At 36.9% G+C, this 14,903-nt stretch overlaps 1 protein-coding gene across 2 annotated transcripts in view; it reads left to right on the top strand.

Annotated features, from left to right (window-relative positions):
• LOC126769487 (uncharacterized) overlaps positions 1-14,903 on the top strand; it is a 1,339,673-nt gene that overhangs the window by 730,787 nt on the left and 593,983 nt on the right. Inside the window, exons 2-3 of one of the 2 annotated variants that reach the window (XM_050488334.1) lie at positions 863-1,026; positions 1,386-1,461. In XM_050488334.1, the coding sequence (XP_050344291.1) occupies positions 863-1,026; positions 1,386-1,461 (240 nt within the window). Of the gene's footprint in view, positions 1-862; positions 1,027-1,385; positions 1,462-14,903 lie in introns of those variants that run through there. The other variant, XR_007669370.1, reaches the window with a different exon arrangement.

Genomic DNA, 14,903 nt, shown 5'->3' with positions numbered 1-14,903 from the left:
ATGTAAAAAAATAATTCGTTAAATATAGAAACCGGGCTATAACAAACTCACTGGTGTTTTACTAATATTTTCCCTTCAGAAACACTCCATACTAAACTAACATTAAACAAAATTGGAAAAAAATAATTCTATAAAATGCGTGTATTAGGTTTTTTTAAATTATTAATTTACAATTTTCAGTTAAATGTCACTATTAATATGGTCAGGCGCGCTTGTGTGAATACCACTCATTAGTTTACCGCCTCATATCAATAGTTTGTATCGTTGTGTGTGTATATCGTTTATCGTTTGTTTTGTAGAGTTAAGAAGCTAGGTAAGGAACAGGCAAATAGGACATTACATCTTAGATTCCAGTCTGCGATACAAATATAAAATTAAAAAAAAAATTTTGAAACACCACTCTCAACTTTAGGATGTAATTGTAACATGGGATGCCAAAACTTACTGCTATGAACAGCGCATTAGAAATATGCATAAAAGACAATGTGCACAAATATCTCTTATATTATGAAGGTTTTTATTTACCCATACGGAATATTAAGATATATATTTTTACATAGTCTCCTAACAATGTGTTTTACAAAACCTCGATTATTTAGCTAAATCGAGTAAATCTGTACCAAGCATATAAGCATCACTGAATATTCGTGTGTTTAATTTGTGTTTTTAATACAGTGCTTTACTTTGAAGTAAAATAACGTGAAAAACCTACAAGTGTATGTTTGTGTGTATTCACGAACAGTCAACGGAGCAACGTGATGAATTAAGCTCCAAACCTTCTCATTAAAGGATAACCCAGAACCCCTGTTATGTTTCCCTAAACAGGCTCTTACTTTTAGTTAAATAAGGAACATAATTTCAGGGTGTGATACTAAAAACCTTGATCAGAAAACCCAAGAAGTCGAACTCCGCTAACCGTAAATGCGTGCTCGTGCGTCTCTCCAGCGGGCGAGAGATGATCGCCTACGTGCCGGGCATCGGACACAACCTGCAGGAACACAATATCGTGCTCGTTAGAGTCGGCAGGTGAGTGATGTGGTTCATCATGACAAATGGAGCAGTCGCCATAATACTGCAGCACATCTTGACTATAAATATACTTAGCTATAGATCTTTTTACAATTACAAAGGTGAGTGAGCCAGTGTAAATGCAGGCAAAAGATATATACCTCTGTTCCCATTATTGGTGCGTTGACGATGTAAGGAATAGTTAATATTTTCAAAATTCATGGGCGATGGTGACTACTTATCAACCTTGTGATTAGCTTTATAAGCGATCCATCAAACTAACCAAAAACCAAATGGATTAATATTAAATTTAACAAGTATCTGCTGCGTCTGCCACCAATAATGTATGATGAATTTGGGTTTTTTATCAATTTCAGAGTTAAAGATTGTCCCGGTGTGAAGCTGAAATGCGTCCGAGGTAAATTCGACTTGCCGCACGTCATCAAGCAGAAAGTATAGTAGTCTGTTATATCCAGTTGTGTAAGGTTATTTGTAGCGAAATAAATCTAGTTTCAGTACAGGAATTAGTTTTATTTTTAGATTTCTTAACCTAAAAATAACTTTAATTAAGAAGCTAATATAACACTAATGTTCGCGCGGTGGATTATTGAAAATTTGAGTAGTACATATATGAAATTGCAAGTTTCGTACTGTTATTTTTTCACTCTTATTTCCATTTATTTATTGATATCATTCCGTGTGCATCTTAATAGCTAATAAACATAACACAAATCGTTTGATGAACAGAGGCAAAAAAAATATTGAACGGTTTCGTATTTGCTTTTAAACATTTTATATTGATTATCTACAAATTAAAAATACACTAAACCCATTTAAAGTAAATATAAATGTAAATTATGTATATCTATCGATCATCTTTGAATACACAATAAACACTCATTCTGAACCCGATTGGTCGGAAAGAAGCAAAAAGCGGCGCTTGCGCAAGCCGCACCCATTCTATTGTAACTTAATGGTATGTACTTAACTTTTTATTCAATGGGGACTTGAATGGGGTTAAGCTCGGTAGTCCACCTTATCTTTATGATACAAGATAGAAAAATCTATTGAAGATATTTGACTCGATATAGATATTGTTAGTGTAAACTTCAAATTGATTATAACTTTCTATGATTTTGTAACAAAACTAAAAGGTTTTAAATAATGAAAAGGTCAATTTATGTTTGGTCATTTATTAAATTTATTTCAACTTACAATTCTTTAGAGAATAATATTCTGCAAGTATACTATTTATAAGATTGCACAAACATCATTGCACAAACACCTTAGAGTTTAGAACTTCTAGTTCAAAATAAAAAAAATTAAACACTATTATAATTCTAAATCTCTAAAGGAACGTCTGGTCACACACTATACACCTATTCGAAGACAGCAGACGTATGATCTTAGATAGGTCTTTTTTCAAATAAGTGACCTTGAGTGAATTGTGGATCTCTCGTAGTTTTCTCCTGTCACGGCTCTGCTTTGCAGCAAAATTATTCCTCTCTCTCTGTTTTCTATAAAAATCGTCGGCGTTCTGATTAGTTTGCACGGCACGACGCATTCTCGGATTATTACCGAGCAACGACCCTCCGTTCTTTTCGGCCATTGCTCTGAGGGCTTCCCTCTCGAACGCAAGGTAGTCCGGATCGTCTGATAGAGCGTCTACATCTATCATATAACTTGGACGCTTTTTTTTTTTGTCTGATACCGGAGACTTGGGTGGCGAAAATACGCACGTACTCCTTGAGACACTCATCGATTGCGACATATTTGTACTCGAAGACGCAGGCGCTGGTTCAACAACGGGCACGTACATGGGCTGGACATACCCGATGTATGGGTACGGTTCAACACTGTGTTGCACTGTGCTTATACACGGATACGGTGGAAGCTCCGTTGGACGCTTTTTTTTTTGTCTGATCCCGGAGACTTGGGTGGCGATATCAAGCACGTACTTATATAATTATTAGTCGATTGCTGCAACCCGGAACTCGAAGGCCCAGGCGATGGTTCAACAACGGGCACGTACATGGGCTGGACATACCCGATGTATGGGTACGGTTCAACACTGTATTGCACTGTGCTTATACACGGATGAGGTGGAAGCTCCGTATTTGTTTGCGATGTCGTTTCACGTGTACTATTTACAGATAGATCTAATGGTGAGTCCTCAGCGTATGGTGTCCAGAGAGCCATGATTACTTTAGTTAGTACGGTTAGTAGTTACGGTTGACTGCGAGTAACTAATGATGTTGTTGGTCGCCCCGGTCTTTTATTCTCGGGGGTGTGGTCTAATTGTGCAGGGCACCCCCACCCCGCTGCACGGGTTACTTCCGCTACCTGAACCAACGGGACACATCGGAAGAACAATGGGGTGACTTTCGGTCTATTATGAAGAGTTGCGTAGATTTTGCGTTTGCTATTAATTTGCTACTCAAGCTTGCTTGTTTTTGACACAATAGATAGAAAAATGTGAAGGTTGATTACAATGATATCATGATGTCACAATTTTCTGATACAATATCGCGAAATGTTTTCAAATAATTTCTTCATTTTATTGTATGTACGATGCTCTACGTGTTCTTTGGTTTCATACTGATATTAATTTAAGTAATTTATTATAACCATTGCAGAAAAAATTGTTGGAGAATATGATTTTAGTTGCAACATTCGGTCAAATAGAAGTTAAACCATTCGTGAATAATGAAAGATAATTCGAACGATTCATAAATGTTATTCATGCAAGAACAGGAAGCAAATGACACCGTATGGCTCCTCTCCGGATGTAACTGTATTTAATTTTATATATATTAAGTTTTAGCCGACAACGCAGTCACGGAAAATTATGTACAACCTTGTAATACTCCAAGTATACTATTTATAAGATTGCACAAACATCATTGCACAAACACCTTAGAGTTTAGAACTTCTAGTTCAAAATAAAAAAAATTAAACACTATTATAATTCTAAATCTCTAAAGGAACGTCTGGTCACACACTATACACCTATTCGAAGACAGCAGACGTATGATCTTAGACAGGTATTTTTTCAAATAAGTGACCTTGAGTGAATTGTGGATCTCTCGTAGTTTTCTCCTATCACGGCTCTGCTTTGCAGCAAAATTATTCCTCTCTCTCTGTTTTCTCTAAAAATCGTCGGTGTTCTGATTAGTTTGCACGGCACGACGCATTCTCGGATTATTACCGAGCAACGACCCTCCTTTCTTTTCGGCCATTGCTCTGAGGGCTTCCCTCTCGAACGCAAGGTAGTCCGGATCGTCTGATAAAGCGTCTACATCTATCATATAACTTGGACGCTTTTTTTTTTCGTCTGATACCGGAGACTTGGGTGGCGAAAATACGCACGTACTCCTTGAGACACTCATCGATTGCGACATATTTGTACTCGAAGACGCAGACGCTGGTTCAACAACGGGCACGTACATGGGCTGGACATACCCGATGTATGGGTACGGTTCAACACTGTGTCGCACTGTGCTTATACACGGATACGGTGGAAGCTCCGTTGGACGCTTTTTTTTTGTCTGATCCCGGAGACTTGGGTGGCGATATCAAGCACGTACTTATATAATTATTAGTCGATTGCTGCAACCCGGAACTCGAAGGCCCAGGCGATGGTTCAACAACGGGCACGTACATGGGCTGGACATACCCGATGTATGGGTACGGTTCAACACTGTGTTGCACTGTGCTTATACACGGATGCGGTGGAAGCTCCGTATTTGTTTGCGATGTTGACAAGGTTGACATACTCGTTCTCTGAGCTTGGGCCTTAATTTCGCAATTCTTTTCTTTAGATATGTCACTTGAAACGCGTGACGAACTTCTCTTAACTTTCGTCTGTCTCTGCTCTGTTTCGCCGCGTAATTGTTTTTTTCTCTCTGCTTCCTGTACGAGTCGTCAGCGTCTCGATTCCTCTGGACCGCTCGCCTCATTCTCGGATTATTTCCAAGTAAGCTGCCTCCATTCTTCTCGGCCATAGCTCGAAATGCATCCTGCTTGAAAAGGCTTGATACTCGGCATCATCAGACAGCGAGTCGACATCTAAGTCCTCTGATTGCGATGTTGAAGGTGCGTTTCTGTAGTTCCAACTCTCGACCGGAGATATTTGGGACGGCGGGATGTGCACTCATAACAATTGTAAGATCTATTTTCATGTTCTAAGCTCGGTGGCTCTGATGAATATCTATAGTCAGGAACCTTGGAACCAGGTGTTGAGGTACTGTCTGGTGAGACTTCCTGTTTAACATTTGTAGTTAAGTCCAAAGGTTCCTCCGCGTAGGGGGTCCACAAAGCCATTTTTTAGCATGTGTTGTTTTCTGAACAAATAGTCAGTAAACACTGAATGCAATTTTCTAACGCGTCTGTCTCATTTGTGGGCGTAAAAGGGTGTTGTGGAAGGGGTAATCCTCTACCTGCGGGACTCGTAACGGGACTGTAGGCGACATAAATATTAAATTTCCCCTTAAACAATAGGATTCTATTACTATTTTGCTGGGAGTAAGTCAAATATTACAGTTAGGAATGTCCAATGGAATAAAATAAGCAAAGAAATATAATTAGTAATTATTTAAATCAGTTACAGTCTCTTAATGTCATATATTTATAGCGGGATCAAAAAAATGTCCTTATGAATTGTTAGCGTTAACAAAGTCGCGTGCGACATGTTTACTTAGTATAAATTACAGCAGCTTTTGAACTACAGCCGAGAACTTGAGTACATTTTGTTATTTGAGAACCTTTATTTGCCTTTTATACAATTTTATCTTAATTCGAAACCTTTGTTCTTTGCTCTTGTATAGACTGAGCGAGTTTTGTTCAATTTATCGCAATGCGGTCGCTGTAAACAATAGTGACATCATCCGAGTTTTCTGCTTAACACGAAACTGACGCAAAAGCTATCAGTAAATAAATCTTAAACATCACTCCAAGAACAAATTAAACGTTGATATTTGTGAATTGAGTTTATTTTATTTATTTACTGAAATAATTACGCGAATCATGAGGGGATATGCCATAATCGCCACGCTTGGCAGACGGGTTGGCGATCGCAGTAAGTTAGTCATAGTACTCAGAGAGACGCTGCTGCCCGTTCTCTGGTGTATATTCCCTCGGGTCGACTTCTACGCCCCCCACGGGATGAGATGGGGTGGTGATATTCGTCGCCGTCACCACACGGCACACCGTCAAGTTATCACTAAGCCTTAAAATTAACAATTAAAAAATATGTACTTACGAATTTATACGTCTTTAAAAATCAAAGTTTCACATAAAAAATCAAAAATCAAACCTTCTCAACTAAATTTCGGTGATAAAAGTATGAGTGAGAAGTGAGCTATAAGAACGTAACATAAATGTTATATTTTTAAATACATAATTAGATAAGCATTTTTCAACCCGTCTGTGTTAGACAGTAACTTTCTGTCAAACACAGGACTTAAGTACCTAACTTAACAATCGCTAGGTAAAGACTCGACTTAAATAATTAATTAAGGAGAGAAGGTTTGGAACTCACTCAAACATTACATACAGAAACGTTGCTCTTATACTATATTGAAATTTAATTCATATCGCATCCAAAGAAACTTTACTTAAAGAACCATATAACAATAAATGTATTATTATTAGGTCCTTACATATGAAATTGGCGTTTTGTACGGGAGGAATATAAAGTCATTTTTTTTTGTAAAATATATTTAATTAATCAAAATACCGTTGCTATCCATACACTTTTGCCATCTCATAGATCCTTTTACTAAAAAACACCATGGGGGCGAGAATCAATAAACTCTTTGAAGGCGGTTTGGACCTCCGCATCGCAGTTGAATTTTTTTCCTTGTAAGAAGTTGTCCAAATTCCGAAAAAAATGGTAATCTGTTGGAGACAGGCCCGGGGGGTACGGTGGATGTCGTAGACATTCTAATTGTAGCATTTAACTTAGTGGTTGTTAATTGTACAGTGTGTGTCTTGCGTTGTCGTGAAGCAGCAGTGGCCTAGAGCGATTGACCAATCTCGGTTGTTTAGTTGCTAGTTCTTCCTTCATGGTTTGCAGTTGCTGACAATAGATATGCCGTAATAGTTTGGCCAGATTTTAAAAAGCTGTAGTGAACGACACCGGCGCTAGTCCACCAAACACTCACAAGTAACTTTTTCCGAGTCAATTTTCGTTTAGGGTAGGTAGGTACGTACAGTATCTACTTTTCATCACAAGTAATGATTCGATTTAAAATCCCTTCATTATTGTGTCGGTTGAGCAAAGTAACACAGCAGTCTACGCGTGTTTGCAAGTTCGATTCACTCAATTCATGAGGTACCCATCGTTCAAGTTTTTTTACTTTCCCGATTTGCTTGAAATGAATTAATACAGTTTTATCACTTACCCCGAAGACTGCAGCTATCTCTGAAGTGCTTTGTGATGGATCCGCTTCCACAATAGCCTTTAATTCTTCATTTTCAACTTTTGTCTCCGACCGTCCACGGGGTTAGTTCTGAAGGTCGAAATTTCGTTATCGGTTATTGAAAATTTGAAAAAATACATATCGGAAGCTAAAGTTCAATAAATGACAATATTTAAAGTAATGCATCAACCCAAACAACTGGTTTTTCATGTTTTTGAATAATCTTTTGACCAATTGTAGATGCGTCTCACTTGAAACGTTTAAGGTATTATAACCCTTTCCTGTCACGGGATCAATGTAGGACCACCGTCGGTTTTTATTTATATAATTGCAAAATTTCGACCGGAAGTTACGAGAAAGACGCATCAGTTGGTCCCCTGATGACGCTTCGATGACTTTTATCAAAGCACGCGCTGGACATCATTATCTGTTATGGGAACTCACCATTAGGGCCTTTAAAAAAATTAAATAAGTTTAATTTGAAAGGGACTATTAAGCTTTATGCTTCCGAAAAAGAAAATTTAAATATAGAATAATATACTTTTTGAAATGATTACTATTCATTTAATTGCAGTAATTAAACCAAATTATAAAAAAAATATTTTTAAATACTCATTACTAATTTTTTTTGTTAATTTTCACGAAGTAACACATTTAAATATACAAAAGTCATTTATAGAAAGTTCGTGACAAAACCGTATTCAGTGTATCTCTTCGAAGTTATTTCAAATTGAAATTCATGGAATTTAAATCGTCTGCCGTCCAAAAAAACACTAACGGAAAATAAAATAGATATCAAACACACATTATTGTGAAACAGTTATACCATCCATCTTGAAATATGTCAACAATACAAAATGGTCGAACCGACCACTAAGTTTTGTAATGGGTTAACACAAATGGCAGGCGCGTGGGCATTCACACGTAACCTGTGCCATTATAATTCATTCTTTAACACAATATAATAAAACTTATATTATCTTAAATGTAATTCTAGCAAAGCAAACGCGGCACAATCAATTTTTAACTCTATATTATTACAATAGAGTTCATTTTGGATAATGTGTTCCGAAATAACAGATGCATCTTATTTCCGCGTTGCAACTGTATCAATCACACAATTCGGTAGTTATCGATTACTACATTTACTATACAATGAAGTAATAAGCAGTACGTGCAGAATACATCTTTATACATGTATTTATTATTAACAGTGCCCAACGGTTTAAGCCGCGTTAAGTTTATATTACACATTGAGCAATAACCTAAAGCCCAAGTCCTAAAGCCTAAAAATATTAACGGAAGAAAAATAACGCTTTTTATCACATTTCGAAAGAAATGCAATGACTTCCTGAAAATATTTTTTGTAATTATACTTATCTACCTATATAGGTATACAACGGATTTGGATGATAATTTTAAAGACAAACAGTACATCAGAATATTCTCTATAATATTTTTTTTTTCTTTTTGGCGATTAGACCCGGCAAACTGAGAGACAGACACTACATTTTTATTTATTTTAGAAATTTTAAAAGAAAAGTTATAATAACTTTACATACTATTTACACTTTTTTTTTTTTTTTATATGCCCCGGGATGGCAAATGACTCTACTCCACCTGATGGTAAGTGGTAGTAGAGTCCAAACGCGACGACGGCCAGTACAGTCGGGAAGAATGTTCTGTACTAGCCATCCCCGCCTTGCCGGCCCGCAAGATGCCTCTTCACGCCTCGTTTGAAGGAACCCGGGTTGTAAGAGGAGGGGAACACGTGAGCTGGTAAGGAATTCCATTTTTTGGTAGTGCGACAAAGAAAGGAGTTGCCAAATTTCTTTGTGCGCGATGGAATTGATGTCACAGTTAGGCGGTGACATCGAGAACCAGCTCGCGTGGACTTAAGAAGGAAGGGGGAAGCAGGAATTAAAGAGAATAATTCCTCAGAGCACTCGCCGTGATACAGACGATAGAAAGCGCTCAGTGCTGCTATCTCGCGACGCAATTGTAAAGGTTCAAGGGTGTTTGTGACTTTTACGTCGCCAATAATGCGTACTGCACGTCGCTGCAACCGGTCCAAGGCCTCCAGTAGGTACTTAGCGGAGCCATCCCAAAGGTGCGAGCAATATTCAACGCAAGACCGTACCTGTGTTTTGTATAACAGGCACAGTTGTTGTGGCGTGAAAAAACGCCGCACCTTGTTCAGAACTCCGAGTTTTCGTGAAGCTGTTTTTATAATAGCCTCGATGTAAACCCTTGGACTAAGGTCGCAGCGAACGTCCATCCCCAGCATGGCGATTTTGCATGGCGATGAGGGTAAAATGGTGACTTTTTCGCTGTGAGAGCGCACACCTGTGTTTTCTTGGCATTAAACTCAACAAGATTATCAGAACCCCATTTGGCGATGAGTTCTAATGTCCTATCGAGTTCAATAACAAGATTCTCCCGCCTCTCCTCAGTTTCACTCAAAGATATACACAGGTAAGTTATATATATAGAGATATAATTACATTTTATGTGTTCTAATAAACATGTGTCATAGCATTACGTCACATATATATTGTCTACGAGCTATAGACTATAAGTATATACCTTTCTCAATAAATTAACCATATATTACTTTTTTACTCGAATCGGAGTTTTAGATAATTTTCGATATTTTTACATCAAATCACGTTAACTATTGCTTATTATTAGGGTAAAATCATAAATTATAAGCTTAAGTTGCCAACTACATCAATTATGTTTTGTTTCGGCTCCCTTCAATGCTTCTTAGATTCTCGGAGAATGTAAACAATGATGTCGTAAATTGCTAATGGCCAGCCTATATTTTATTCAAAAAAGAAGTGCGTCGGCGAATTTTATTACTACTTGTTTGCCTACTTCAATTTCCAGGTACTAGCGGTAAAAGAGTTATAGCTTCGAGAAGGCTTCTGCTGCCCGTTTTACATGTTGGTTCTTCAAAATAAATCTTTCATTACCTAATATTTTGAACATACGTCTGGACGGGCAGCTCCTATATATAAAGGTATGCGATGTCTAGAAAAGATAAGCTAAACTTATCCAATTAATTTTAAGCCGTGAATAGCTAAACTAAAAGGAATCGAATTTGATTACCTACTCGTATTTATTGTTATTTCGTAATGCTATTTTTGTATTGATCTATATTAATCATCGATTATAAAATTTCACACGTGAATCTCGCTTAGAAACACATTGGCACGAGTCGTTTGCAAATATTATTTTAAGTTTCTGTCAAATGATTGCCACAGAAAGACACGCAACATTTTCAAAGCGATTACATAAAATAGCACTTTAAATATACAAAATCAAATCCAAATACAGACAATTATATTGTACAGTATATTTATAATTATTCCTAATTAAACAAATTTCGGATTATATTATTTTTGAAATATATAAGTATATTATGTAGAGGTCTTTACTTTTATTAATATAATCTAAATTATACATTATTCAAATTACTAAAATACCTTCTGTAGGTAGTGTATGTATAGATGGCGGTAATAAAATCTGTCAGTTTCCTGAATCGCGCTGTCTAGATTCGCTACTGAATATATATAATGTAAAGGTGATTTTGTTAAAATGATCAGACAAAATAAATTATAGTGTGAACAGTGGAAAGCTCTTCCTTAGTTTCATTTACCGTTTGATCCCCGATATTAGTTCGGCGTAAACAGGTAGGTATATTGTAATTTAAGTCGTGTAAGCTAGTAATTTAGTGTTTCCGTAGCAAATTAATTTATTATTATTTTTATGTAAACACCATTTTAAAAACAAATAAAATTTAAAAAGAGAAAACATTTTAAAATAAGGACTTTTAAAATAATGTCGAGCGTTTGGTGAAATTGCGAAATTACGAACCAGTTGAAACGTTCACGCGAATTGTATCATTTGCATTGTAATATTCGCAATGACACAAAGGGTGCAACCGTTTTCCCGTCGGGACGTTTTCTTTGAAACAGCTCTACTTTCTCTGAGAACAATAGCTGCGTTATCTTCTTCGCCTGCAATAAACCAAAAACTCGGCGGGAGACGAACAAAACGCTTTGCCGATTTGTTAGACATTTTGTTTATAACAAAAAGACATTTTAATAACCACTTATTGTTTTACGATACAATTATGTAAAATGTAGTTTGTACTTGCAAGTCTAAGACAAATAAGGTCGAAGCCGATGCCTTCTATTGTGTTTTGGTTGGGGCTTATTTGATATGAGACATGAACGAAATTGTTTTTGAATTGTAAGATTCGCATACCCATAGATATGATGAAATATGATATTGTTAACTCTTTTTTTATGGTTTTGTATATTATTATTTTTTGTCTTTGTTTCTTTTTTAGTGAATAAAGTTATTTATTATTATTATTATTATTATTATTATCTAAATCGCTAATTAAATTTCATAATCGTAATAAATAATAGTCTTAGATTATAAATCTAAATAAACCTACATAAAAACGTACTTTTGTAAACGTTTCTTCATAGCTATATCTATATCTATATATTCACTTGCCGGTAGAGCTTTTGGGTGAGCAAGCCCTTCTGGGTAGATACCACACAGTCATCATATATGTAAGTACATATTCTTTGTAATTGAAATTTCCAGAAAGAAAACGTTAAAACCAAAAACGCGCAGTGCTTTCTTTTGCGATACCAGCGCCGTACACATCATTAATCCTTCGAGCTGTTTCTGCAGCGCTGGTGCCGCGGTAGAACTCGTACTCGTTAATATACCCATATTTCATGTTTTCCATTGTGCGGTAATAAGCGACGCCACGTACGTTAAAATAATGAGGACAAAACAAATGAATGAATGTTTTCAAAACTCAAATGTACCAGCTAAATGAATTTATAAATTTGAATTTAGATTCCTTAACCAAAGAGGAAATATGTGAGGAAATCGATGCTCATGCAAATAGACATGAGTCCAGAGATCTCTACCATAAAATTCGATCCATCACAAAGACACTTCCTTCCAAGACCTGGGTCATTGAAGATAGTGATGGTGGAGAAGTCAATGAGCTAAAGTATATAACTGACATTTTCAAGAGATATTGCCAGTCCTTGTTCCAGGACAACCAGTCGAAAAACTTTCCTGATACAGAGCCCGGAAATGAAAACCTAGAGCCAGACATTATTCGATCGGAAGTAAAAGCCGTCATTATGCATCTAAAGAAGGGGAAAGCCACAGGAAGAGACGCTATACCGATCGAAACTATAAGAGTCTTAGGCGACATAGGTGTCAATATCTTCCACAACATATGCAACAAGATATGGCACAAGAAGGGTTCAACTAAGAAGTGTAGCAACTACCGCCTTATAGCCCTCATATCTCATGCTAGTAAAATCCTGCTACACATAATCAATGAACGACTGAAGAACTTTCTGTCCAAGGAAATTGCACCAGAAGAAGCCGGTTTTGTAAAAGGAAGGGGTACACGGGAGCAGATCCTCATTGTTCGCCAGATAATAGAGAAGCCTATTATATATATATATATTATATTATATTTGCTTTGTTGACTTCTCAAAGGCATTTGACTCAGTAAAATGGCCCAAACTATGGAGGGTGTTACTGGACATGGGTACACCGAAACACTTAGTTCATCGTCTTAAGCGTCTTTACGAAGATGGGACTGCATCCGTGCGGACGGATGATGTTTTATTTGAAGACTTTCATCCCAGCGCTGGAGTCCGCCAAGGATGCATAATATCACCGCTCTTGTTCAATGCTTACACAGAACCGGTAATGCGCACTGCGCTTGAGGACTGGAGTGACGGTGTTGCAGTTGGTGGGCGCAATATTACAAATTTGCGCTATGACGACGACACGACCCTGTTTGCGTCTGACGCAGTTCATATGGAAGAATTGCTTCTTAAAATGGAGCGCATATGCCAAGAATTCGGATTAAAGCTTAACCGCAGTAAAACGAAGATGATGATTGTAGACCGGGCAAAAAAAAACTCGCCTGAGATCACTCAGATTGCGAACTGTGAGGTCGTCCGATCCTATATATATCTGGGAGCTTTAATATCGCATAATGGCGGATGCGTAGATGAGGTCAAGCGACGTATGGCAATTACGAGAACTGCAATGGAGAAGCTGAAGAAAATATGGAGGAACAGAAACATTACCAAAGCAACCAAGATCCGGCTCGTAGAAACGCTTGTTTTCCCCATATTTCTATACGCTGCGGAGACGTGGACTTTGCGGCAGGTCGAAAAAAAGAAGATCGATACTATGGAGATGTGGTGCTGGAGACGAATGCTAAGAGTTTCGTGGACCGAATTTCGCACCAATATCTCCATTCTTCAAGAACTCGGCATCAAACTGCGTCTTTCGGCGCTGGTTCGAAAACGCATACTAACTTTTTTTGGACACGTCTCCCGGCAAGGAAATAACTCCATAGAGCGCCTTGTCATTCAAGGCAAGGTGGATGGCAACAGACCACGTGGAAGGACGCCCATGCGATGGACCGACCAAATAAAAACAACTGTTGGCGGTCCCTTGCATGAATGCACGAGGCTTACCACTAACAGGGACATATGGCGAAGGCTCGTGAGGCGAATAACATCTGCGCCGAATAATTCATGATACTTCATGGCGACCACGACCGCTCTGACAAGAGTGTCACGACGAAGAAGGAACCGAAAAGGAGATATTTCAGATCAAAGTGGTCAGTACGACAAAACGCTAATTTCATATGTAAGGACCTATTATTATTTATTATAGAGGATATTATGGATACCAAGAATAAATTAAAGCTATGAATATTATACTAATAAAATATAACTTTTTGTGCTATTATCATTACACATATATCAGTACACAGTTTTGTCATTACAGTAGCTTTATGATGATAGCCGAAATGACTGAAATATGACGTCAGCTCATTTATCTTTCCGCATTTATTAGCGAATATTTTAAATTTTGCTGATTAATAAATTTAAATCACATGTTAAAAATAGGCATATATTACAATACGAGTTTTTTTTTATTATATATGCGCCGGGATGGCAAATGACTCTACTCCACCTGATGGTAAGTGGTAGTAGAGTCCAAACGCGACGACGGCCAGTACAGTCTTTATTTTTATTTTATTTTATTTATATTTGGGAAACATAGAGTGTGTTATTACATAGAATTAAGGAATTATTACTAAATCATAAACCAATAAAGTTTCCACTTAAAAATAGTACAAATGTTATGCGTGTAAAAAAGACAACAGAAAGAGACAAAAATACAATGCAATCTACGAGTACAATCAAATAGACTAATTACAAAGTAAAAAAAAAAAAAAAAATCAAGAAGTTAAATTACAATAATATTAATGAACATAAATATAAACAATGTCATGAAAAATATTTAAATTTGATTTCAACAATTAAAGTAACATCATAAATCATCAATTTATGGCAAGTAATTGATTCAATATACATATACATTATTAATTTACAA

This window comes from Nymphalis io, chromosome 7 (assembly GCF_905147045.1).
Source record: "Nymphalis io chromosome 7, ilAglIoxx1.1, whole genome shotgun sequence".
In the NCBI taxonomy this organism is placed as follows: Eukaryota; Metazoa; Arthropoda; class Insecta; order Lepidoptera; family Nymphalidae; genus Nymphalis; species Nymphalis io.
This window is presented reverse-complemented; position numbering and strand designations above follow the sequence as displayed.